Source organism: Alexandromys fortis, unplaced genomic scaffold, assembly GCF_014885135.2.
Source record: "Alexandromys fortis isolate MF-2015 unplaced genomic scaffold, M_Fortis_MF-2015_v1.1 scaffold_263, whole genome shotgun sequence".
In the NCBI taxonomy this organism is placed as follows: domain Eukaryota; kingdom Metazoa; phylum Chordata; class Mammalia; order Rodentia; family Cricetidae; genus Alexandromys; species Alexandromys fortis.
The window spans coordinates 1,117,669-1,128,277 of NW_026068165.1; the positions used below are offsets into that span (position 1 = coordinate 1,117,669).

General features: G+C 46.6%; 1 protein-coding gene across 1 annotated transcript in view; it reads right to left on the minus strand.

Annotated features, from left to right (window-relative positions):
• Window positions 1-7,557, minus strand: part of Cs (citrate synthase) — a 23,855-nt gene extending 16,298 nt beyond the window's left edge. The window contains exon 1 of the mRNA XM_050128086.1: window positions 7,208-7,557. Within this exon, the coding sequence (XP_049984043.1) occupies window positions 7,208-7,249 (42 nt within the window). The 5' untranslated portion in view covers window positions 7,250-7,557. The remainder of the gene's footprint in view (window positions 1-7,207) is intronic.
• Between the last annotated feature and the right edge of the window lie 3,052 nt (window positions 7,558-10,609).

Sequence of the window (10,609 nt, forward strand, 5' to 3'; positions counted from 1 at the left end):
GGGGCTGGAGAGATGGCTCAGAGGTTAAGAGCACTGACTGTTCATCCAGAGGTCCTGAGTTCAATTCCCAGCAACCACATGGTGGCTCACAACCATCTGTACTGAGATCTGATGCCCTCTTCTGGCCTGTGAGCAAACATGCAAGGAAACACTATGTACATAATAAATAAATAAAATCTTAAAAAAAAAAAAAAGGAAGCTGGGTTGTGGTGGCTCACCACTTTGATTTGATCCCAGCACTTAGGAGGCAGAGGCAGGTGGATCTGGTCTACAAAGCAAGTTCCAGGACAGCTAGGGCTGTTACATAGAAATGCTGCCTCAAAAAAACCAAAATAAATGAAAGAAAAAGAGAGAAAACAAGCAAACAAGCTAGGAGTGGTGATGCACTCTGGAGGGAGAAGCAGATAGATCCAAGAGTTCAAGGTCAGCTTGCTCTATACAGTGAGTTCCAGGTCAGCCAGGCATACATAGTGAGACTCTACCAAAAAGATGATGGGGCAGGAGAGATGGCACAGTGGCTCAGACTGCCTTACCAGAGTTCAGTTCCTAGCGCCAATGCTGGACAGCTCACATCCCCTGCAACTCTAGCTAAGCGGGGTGAGGGGGTGGTTGTTAGGGGGCTTGAAGCCACGGCTCTCAGAGGGCAAACACACAAACACACTCAGAATGAAATAAATCAGGCAGAGTACAGTGGTGCTCACCTTTAATCCTAGCACTGGAGACACAGAGGCCAAACAGACCTGTGAATTCGAGGACAGCCTGGTCCACACATCAAGTTTTAGAACAGCCAGGGCTACCTCGTGAGACTTTGTTTCAAAAATAAATAAAAAATGGTCTCCTTATCATATCAATCTCAAAAACAAATAAGACATGAAGCTCTGTCATGGTGGTGCACATTTATGGTCTTAGCCCTTGAAAGGGAGTTTAAAGCATGCCTCACTTATGTGGGATCCTGTCTCAGAGAAACTCAAAGAGAAACCAAAGAAAAATCAAGTCAGGCGGTGGTGGCTCACACCTTTAATCCCAGCACGTGGGAGGCAGAGGCAGGCGAATCTGAGTTCGAGGCAAGCCTAGTCTACAGAGCAAGTTCTACACAGAGAAACCCAGTCTCAAAAAAAGAAAAAAAAAAATAAGAAAGAAAGAAAAAAGAAATAGAAAGGAAGAAAAAAAAAAAGAGAAAAATCAAAACATACAACAACAACAAAAATTTGGCCTAGGACAAAGAATCCTCTTTCCAGAACCAGGTCAGAGAGAACTAAAGCCATCGGAAGCCTGTGTTTCACAATGGTCATGCTGGAAGCCAGCCTGGAGGGTTTGGGCAGGCTACTCACAGCCCTAGCAGAGCAGTCCAGACCTCACACGCTACCCCCAATGCTAACAGTAGTTCTCTCAATAATTCTGTCATTTCCCTTTAAAAATGTTTAACCACGGAACTATTAAGTGCTTGAGTGACACAGACAGACAGACAGACACACCATGGCTTTGGTGTCAGAGAACAAATGAAGGAATTGATCTGTCTTTCCAACATGTGGGAAGGGAGTGGTCATCAGGCCTGGTGGTCAAGGGCCTTTACCTGCTGAGCCATCTTGCTGGTTCCCACTTGCCCCTTTCTATCAGTAGGAAGTCCTACTTGCCTACAGGTCCACCATAAAAATAACACTCAAACCTCCGAAAAGGACTGAGTTGCCAAACAGAAAACAACGAATAGTCTTAGCTTTTTGTCTCAGCAGAAACTTATTCTGTTCTTTAGGTCTGCTTATTTGATTACGTATTTTTTGGTTAGTTTCAAACTCACAGAGACACATCTGCCTCTGCCTCCAGAATGATGTAAATAAAGTAACTGCCAACATGCCTAGCTTATAAAATTTATTTTTAAAGATTGCTTTTATGTCCGAGTATGCCATTGTGTGCAGGTACCCATGAAGACCAGAAGAGGGCGTAGGACCCCATGGACCTGGAGGTAAGGCCACCCTGTGTGGGTGCTGGGAACCAAACTCAGGTCTTCTACAAGAGTTGTTCCTGCCCTTAACGGATTCACCATCTCTCCAGAGATTAACCTTTACTACTTTTTTTTTCTTTTTTTAAATTTTTATTTATTATTTATTAGTTTATTATGTATTCAGTGTTCTGCCTGCATGCATCCCCGCAGGCCAGAAGAGGGCACCAGATCAGATGGTTGTGAGCCACCATGTGGTTGCTGGGAATTGAACTCAGGACCTTTGGAAGAACAGCCAGTGCTCTTAACCTCTGAGCCATCTCTCCAGCCCAACCTTTACTACTTTTAATTTAGAAAGTTATGCCGGGGCTGGTGAAGAGGTCCAGCAAGTAAAAGCCCTTTCTGCCAAGCCTGATGATCTGCGTTTGCAGGAGGAAAAAAAAAAGAACGGGTATAAACTGTGCTGACATCCAGAGTGCTGTGACACACACACTACAGTACTGATGTGTCACCTCAACACTTTCCTGGAAATACTAATCATTTCCTTACTGCTGCTAGTTTGCTTTTGTTTTGGCTCCTAAGACTCTGCTCTAGGTTTTACAAGAATCCATTCCTAAATCAGGTGAAAAAATAAGCTGGGTGTGGTGGGTCACGCTTGTAATCCAAGCATCACACACCATCAGTCCAAAAAATATAAACTGTCAGATTCTATCCATGTCTTCAGAATCATGATGTGATCCAGCACCCAGGTAATAACGCCCCAGAGTCTGGGCAGCTATGAGAACGGGCAGACGCTGAGAAGACGCTGAGAAGATGCCTTACTGCTTCAGATTCCACACCCTACTCATCCTCCCCGAAAGTACTGACACGAGGCACAGGAATTACTGTGTGGTTCTAGCTCAGAGACACGTCTGGTTTCCTGGGCTAGCAGGCTCAGATTTTAAGAACCAGAAATGTCATAGATCCCTTCTCAATTACACTGACCACACTTCTGTCCTTGAAGCCTGTCCATTTATGCCCTGACTTCATATTCACCTGCTCCCAATTTAAAGGCAGGTAAGAACAAAGAGACTTATCTCACAATTAACACAAGGTAACCTCCACTTGGTCAAGGAAGGTAAATACACAGAGATCAGAGCCCTGCCTTCAAAAGTTTCAGGTGTTAAGCATAATTTCATGGGAGAAAAATGATTGCTTTGTTAAAATTAACTGTGGCCGGGCGGTGGTGGCGCACGCCTTTAATCCCAGCACTCGGGAGGCAGAGGCAGGCGGATCTCTGTGAGTTCGAGACCAGCCTGGTCTACAAGAGCTAGTTCCAGGACAGGCTCCAAAACCACAGAGAAACCCTGTCTCGAAAACCCAAAAATAAATAAATAAATAAAATAAAATTAACTGTGGACTAGGGTTTATAGGGGGCATGCTGCAAGTCACTGTTAATGCAAAACTGCACTCATCTTTTCAACTTTCCAAACATCCTCATCTAGAGAAGGAATTCTCACTGGTACAAAATTCCCTTCAGGGTGGACGAGGAGGATGGTACAAGCCTCTAACTTCAGCACCTGGGACAGACTTAATGGGAGGCAGGTGGATCCCTGAATCAAGGCCCATCTTGTCTACAAAGCAAGTTTCAGAACAGCTAGGTTAAGAGAAACCCTGTCAAAAAAAAAAAAAAAAACCTAAACCAAAGGAAGAGAAAGAGCCCTGGACCAGATTGGGATACAGGATGAGATTCTGTCTTAGCCCTTTTAGACGGGGCTAACTAAGCATGCTGACTTCAAAAGCCTCCAGGTGAACCTATGGTCCTATTCAATTCCTAGCCTAACTACAGACCCAGACACCCGTGAAACACCAGGACAAAACCCAGGTCAAGTATGGATAGGTATAAACTACACACCTCCTGGCCAATATTTATCTGTCTACATAGACTGGGGCAGGGGGATAAAAATAATTTTTCCCTTCTAATTGTTTCTAATTTAATTTTTTCCCTTAACATGTAGTTCCCAGCTGGCCTGAAACTTTTGGGATGTGAGCTCTTCCTACATTCCTGTCTCAGCTTCTCCAGTCCTGCAATCACAACCGTACATTAGTGAGGTAATTCCAGCACATGCACACATGTGCACACACACTCTGGAGAGTTATAAACCTTGGGTCTAATGGTCTGAGCACTGGCTCAATGGAATGGAGCGGCCCGCGGAGCCCGAGAGGAGTCCCAGGTAAGTGAGTTTGTACTGTGTTGTGTGTGTCTGTGTCTGAGTGTCTCTGTGCCGTGTGAGCGACGTGTGCTTGCATAATTAATCAGGAAAAAAAAAAGTTTGGGGGCTGGAGAGATGGCTCAGTGGTTAAGAGCACTGGCTGCTCTTCCAGAGGTTCTGAGTTCAATTCCCAGCAACTACATGGTGGCTGACAACCACCTGTAATGAGATCTGGCACCCTCCTCTGGTGTGCGGGCATACATGGAAGCAGAATGTTGTATACTTAATAAATAAATAAATCTTTAAAAAAAATAAAATACACACTCAAAGCAAACACTATCTCTGAGCTCTATCTCCTTATTTTTACTTTTCAGGGTTTCTCTATGTAGCCCTGGCTGTCCTGGAACTCGCTCTGTAGACCAGGTTAGCCTTGAGCTCACAGAGATCCGCCTACCTCCCAAGCGCTGCTGGAATTAAAATGCGTACACCACCACTGCCTGGCTTACCTTCTTAGTAAAGCCTCTTTTAATATTAAAAAGTAAAGATCTATTACCAATGACTAATCAAACTGGACGCTAATTTAGAAATTAGCTTAGGCAGATAAGAGCGATGCTGATATAAGGATCCTCAAAATTCCAGTTATACTGCAGACTCTCAAAATTCTACTCAATTTTGTTAAGCTTTTACAGTTTTATGTTTCTGTTTGTGGTTTTGTTTTATTGTTAACTGTTCTTCCTCCATGTGTGTTTGTACACATTCATGCTGTGTGTCAGAGTGACTTCAGGTGTCTTCCTCTACTGCCCTTCACCGTATTAACTTTTACAGTCTCTCATTCAAATCTGTTTCTGCTGGCTGACTGGCAGAGTTCCCATCCTGTGCCCAGTCTTCCTCCATCCCAGCACTATGAGGGTTATAGGCACATGTAACCGTGTACACTGTGACACATCTAAACGGCCAACAGCTACAGCAGGGACTTCTGGACAGAGAGCTGGCAGTATTGCCAGCAAGATGGGCAAAGCAGAGTAAAGGTAGCCAATCCACATAAAGGAATGTAGATTACAAGAGACGGGCTCATTTAAGTTAAGAGCTAGTGGGACAAGCCTAAGCCATAGGCTAAGCTTTAATTAATAACCTTTGCGTCATCTGTTTTTGTGAGCTGGCAGCCCCCCAGAAAAGTCTATCTACAAGGTAGGGATATGAACTCAGGTCCTTATGCTTGCCAAGAGCAAAGCACTTACCCTTTGAGTTTAAGTTTAATGGAACTCACTCTGTATGCAGCCCAGGTTGACCTTGAATTTGTTTTTTTTTTTTTGTTTTGTTTTCTTTTTTATATTTTTTGAGACAGGATTTCTTTGTGTAACAGTCCTAGCTGTCCTGGAACTCAATTTGTAGACCAGGCTGGTCTCGAACTCAGATCTGCCTGCCTCTGCCTCCCAAGTGCTGAAATTAAAGGCGTGCCACACCGCTTGGCGACCTTGAATTTGTGGTGGTTCCACCACCGAAGCTCCCAGGATCTGCTTCTGGGCTTTGCTCATTTTAAGAGTACCTCCCTTACCCCTTTTCTTGGAGGCAAGGTGTCCTGTAGCTCAGTATGTAGCTTCTGTCTCCACTCCCCAAGTGCTGGGAAGACAGGTACGCACTGCCACACCCGATGCAAGGCAGGCAAGTACTTCACCAACTAAATCCAAAAGACTTCTAAGGTTTCCAGAATAGCAGCACAGTCATCCCCAAAACATTTCTGAGATTTCCTAGGGCCCTAACAGACATGATAAACTCAAAAGGTAAATTCAGAGACTTTTTCAAGTTAAGTTGTGTTAAGACTATCTGGTCTGGACGAGCAGCTCTGAAATGATCTAATTATAGGTCCGCTATTCTGCCAAAACACAGTCTAAAGCTTGCTTCACTTCCCAAGAGGATTCCTTACCCAGTTCCCTGGCAGCAGGAGTAGCAACAGACAAGGCAGACAAGTATCTACCAAGTAAGAAGTCTCCACCTTGTTTCTGGGTGCTTGCTCAGAAGAACCCCAAGATAAATTCTACAGGTTTTGTGGCACACCTGGTAACTATTGATTACACAGATCAAGTCAAAACCATTCTGCCTTTCTTCTTTTCTCCAAGTATACTCAGCTTCAGGCTGTCTACGGAAGAGAGAAACCCTAAGTTCTTTTACAGAAGTCAAGGTCGTTGGTGGGACTGTCCTCACTTGGAGTAGGGGGCTAAATCTCTGCTAAAAGCGCCGAGCTACACGGAGCCCAAAGCAGAGATAATCTGAAATTAGAGTTATTACTTGGACTTGAATTTCTGGATTCAAAAAAAGCAAAAATGTCCAAGCCAGGGTGCAAGAGGAAGTACTCTTGGTTAGAGGAGACTTAAGACTAGCAGGAAAACCCGCACAACTAAGGAGTACAATTGGTCATGTGACCTTGGTTGGTGTTACTCTGCTTGCCGGTCTTCATTTACTGGCCTGCAGCTTGGGGGAACAACCTTAGTGGTTCTTGCTCGAGTCATCAGTGATATTCTATCAGCAGGTTTAACAGAAATGCCCCACCCTATCCTAGCTCCTCCTATGTACAGTTAAGACTCCCAAGGACAAAGAGGTGCTGGGGGCTCTACCCTGACAAAACTGACCCGGCCGAGTCACTCAAAGGCCTCAATTACGATGAGAAACGGAACAGGTCCTGACAGGATTCTCCCTACAAAGCAGAGCCCAAATTAGCCCCGGCTCCAGCACAGTCGTTCACACCCACTCCTCCTCCAAACAATTCTATCCCCCAACTCCGGCTGCACGCCACACCTCTACTCTCGGGCCCTTCGGCCAGGACCGGCATCCCTGACTTGCACCTCGGATGTGACAGTCAGACCGGGCCCGGGCGGCCGGGGATCGCAGGTCGGCGCCGGAAGGAAGGGCAGCGCGGCACATGGCCTAGCCGCTCCGGAACGGCTGGCGGCCGGCCAAGGCCGGGGCCCTTTAAGGCGCGGAGGGACGCGCTCCGGGGCGGGAGGGAGGCTCGGTGCCGGAGGGCCTGCGGTTGCCTCGGCCCCACCCCGCGACGACGCGCTTCCCTCCCTGAGCCGCTCACCTTGGCTCCCCAGAGCCGGGCTGCCGCAGTGAGGAGAGCCATGGCGGGCGAACTCCGGGACCTGGCAGGAAGGAACGCGGGGAGAGAGAGAGAGCTGCAGCTCCGACGGGAACGGCCGCCGCTGCAACGAAGACCGCGCCAACCGGCGGACAAGGTTGAAAGGAGGCGGCTGCGGGAGAGGGTGGACGAACCGGCAGAGGTGCCCAGCCCAGGGTCCTCAGCGAGGCCCCGCCCCCCGGCCGAAACCCGACCCCGCCCCTCGCCGGGGAGTCCTCGCGGGCTCGGCCATTGGCCCGAGGTGGAAAGGGGGCGGGACTTGAGCCACTGACAGATGTTCTGGCGGGGAGGATTGGACCGTGCGGATTAGGCTAATTAAGAGTGGGTGGAGAGGGGCCCGTAGGTGTCTTAGGATGTGCCTGAGAACTCAGTTAACTTCCTTCTTTGGCTTTTCCCTTTGCCCTTAACACATTTCGGATTCTCTGGAGAATGCGAAAGATACCGCTCCTGCACGCGACTTTTGAAGGTCACAGCACACAGCAACTGACCAGCGCATTCCCCCACCCGCTTGGCAAGCTTCTTAAAGAATGTCTTTGGCTAATGGCTTCATGGCCGTGGAGGTGACATCGTGGGGAAAGCAGGCTATGATGTCAAAGTTGACTACTCGATGAAGATCATTTGAGAACAGCAGAAATTCTGGTATTGTAGATACTGACCCCACTATGTGGAGAAGAGCAAAAACAGCGGCCTGAATATTTAGTGCTGTTTGTGAACTGTAGGGAATCTAAGTCTTACAAGGCCCTCTTAATGAGAAGGCGCCTGCATCTTTCAGTCTTTGGGTCCTGGACATTATTACTCTATCATTCTTCACACAACCCCATAGAGCCAGCCCATTCAGACACAGGCTGCAGATCTGCCTTCCGTCCAAGAGCAGGCATTAGACACTCCCTGTTTTTGTCACATCATCCGCAGTATTTCCAAAGGGCTTTAGGACACTTCTCCTACTTGGCTCTCTTACCCTCTGCTCCTCTAGAAATCATTGCACTAAATGACACAAGAATTGAAAATAATCTTACACATCGCTCTTAGGCTCCCTGGATAGAACACCTCAGAACTTTAGTACTTTCCTAAGCCTATCTTTGTAATTGGCCTAAGGGTGGAGGGAAACTGACCCGAGATCAGGGCACCTTATCTACAAACCCCAAGCTCCAAGTGAACGATCCTTTTATCTTCCCACATGGCGGTAACAAAGTGCAGAGGTCTCAGCACCCATGAAGCCAATAGTCCTTGTTTGTCGAGGATGTAGTTGGTGGCTGAGGCTTGGAAAAGGAGAAAGAAAACCCTCATTTCCCCAAATTCTCTCACAGGCAAATTGAGACCTGTCCAGTTCTTCTGGCCTGGAAATCAGATAGTTCTTAGGAGAGAGGAGCCACACCCTGGAGAAGCAACCCCCAGCTAGCGCCCCAGGAACTTCAAAGCTTCACTGATCAATATTTGCTCCCAATTTAGCATCTCACATAGTTTCCTCATAACCCCAGAATAGTCTGACCTGGCTGATTCCCCCTAGTTAATAATCCACAGAGACCATGGAGCAGATCAGAGGGCTGAACTCGAGTGCCCTAAGAAAAAGAGCTTTCCCCATCAGGTGAGACTACGGAAGGGACAATTATTGGGTGGCCACAATGGTAGCTGGAGTTTTAGTAACTGCAGAGAGAATCTGGGGACAGTAGTGTTTTAATTCCCTTGGTGTAGGGTCCTGGATTTTAACATCCAGATTTTTTATTTGAAGTTTTTCGATCCTGATAGTTATTATTATAATATGAAAGCCTGAAGTTGAAAGGGACCACGTGGAACCTCCCAAAAGCTGAGTCTGTGTTATCAGTCTCTGTTTCTGGAATTAAAAATGTAGATTCTAAGCTGGTTGGTGGTGGTGCACAGCTTTAATCCCAGCACTCAGGAGGCAGAGGATAACCGAGTGTTAGGCCAGCTTGGTCTACAGAGTGAGTTCTAGGACAGCCAAGGTTACCCAGAGAAACCCTGTCTTGCGAGGTAAAAAGTGGCTTCTAACATGCTATACTAATCCTCAAACACTAAGCCACACCCCTAGCCTACCGTCTCTTTCTGAACATAGGTGGGAAAGTTAAGGCTTCCATGAATATAATAAGTAAATTCTAGGCCCAAATATAACCAAGTGAGTGAGAACAAGAAGGGACGGTAAAGAAGGCCCAGACTTGACCTCATTGTGACCTTGGGAGGGTTTAAGATGCACAGGGATAATGGTGCCCCCTGGTGGTCCAAAACAAATAGGAGCAAAATCCCCAAACAGGCCCCAAATCCCCTTCCTTAATTCCTTAACATTGTCTCCTATAGGTAAAATAAACTTCCTTACCAGGTAGACAATAGCTTGCTGTCTCTGTGTGTGTGTACATGAGCATGGGTATGGTTCTGTGAGTCTTACACACGTTAAGCCATGAGCTATACCAAAGCCCTGTTTTTGAAATTTTGAGAAGCCAGGAGTGGTGGCACGTGTATATAATCCTAACATTTCCGAAGTGGAGGCCGGAAGATCTGGAGTTCGGGATCATCATTGGTCACACAGTAAGTTCAAGGACAGCCTGGAGCATGTGAGACCCTGTCTAAAAGAAAAATTAAATTTACTTTGAGGCAAACGCTCACTAAATTGCCCAGGTTGGCCTAGAACTTCTGATCCTCCTATCTCGACCACTGGAATAGCTAGGACTGCCATGCCCAGCTGACAAAAGGTGTACTTAGTGCTTACTACATCAAGTTACTATCTAGCTATAATACACGAGTCATCGTAATTAATCCCCACAACTGGAAAGTATTTAGTAATAACTTTAAAGAGGAGGAAACTCAGATAAAATATCTTGCCAAGGGCCATTGCTCATAATTGGCCTAGAATTCAGACTCAAGTCAATCTCATTCTAGAGCCGATGTCTGCCAGGCTTTACCATGGACTCAGGAGGTGCTGGGACCAAATCCAAGACATCCTGCATACGAGGCAGGAATCTTACCAGAGCCACACCCTGGCCCCAGATGATGTCCTGGAGACGTTGGCACAACGCCTTGCCATAAAGATACTTCGAAAGATAAGAAGTATGCAGTCTCACCTACCTGTAAAACCTTTGCACACCCATCACTGATATAAAGAACTATGTAGTCTCACCCACCCGTAAAACCTTTGCACACCCATCACTGATATATATAAAGAACTATGTAGTCTCACCCACCTGTAAAACCTTTGCATGCCCATCACTGATATATATAACCGGAGACACCCAGCCTAGTACACATACAAGATGATTTAAAAAAAGAAAAAAGAAAAGAAACCTAGCAGCTAAAATGACCAAGCTGAACAAGATGGATGCTGTCTTCCTTGCAGTG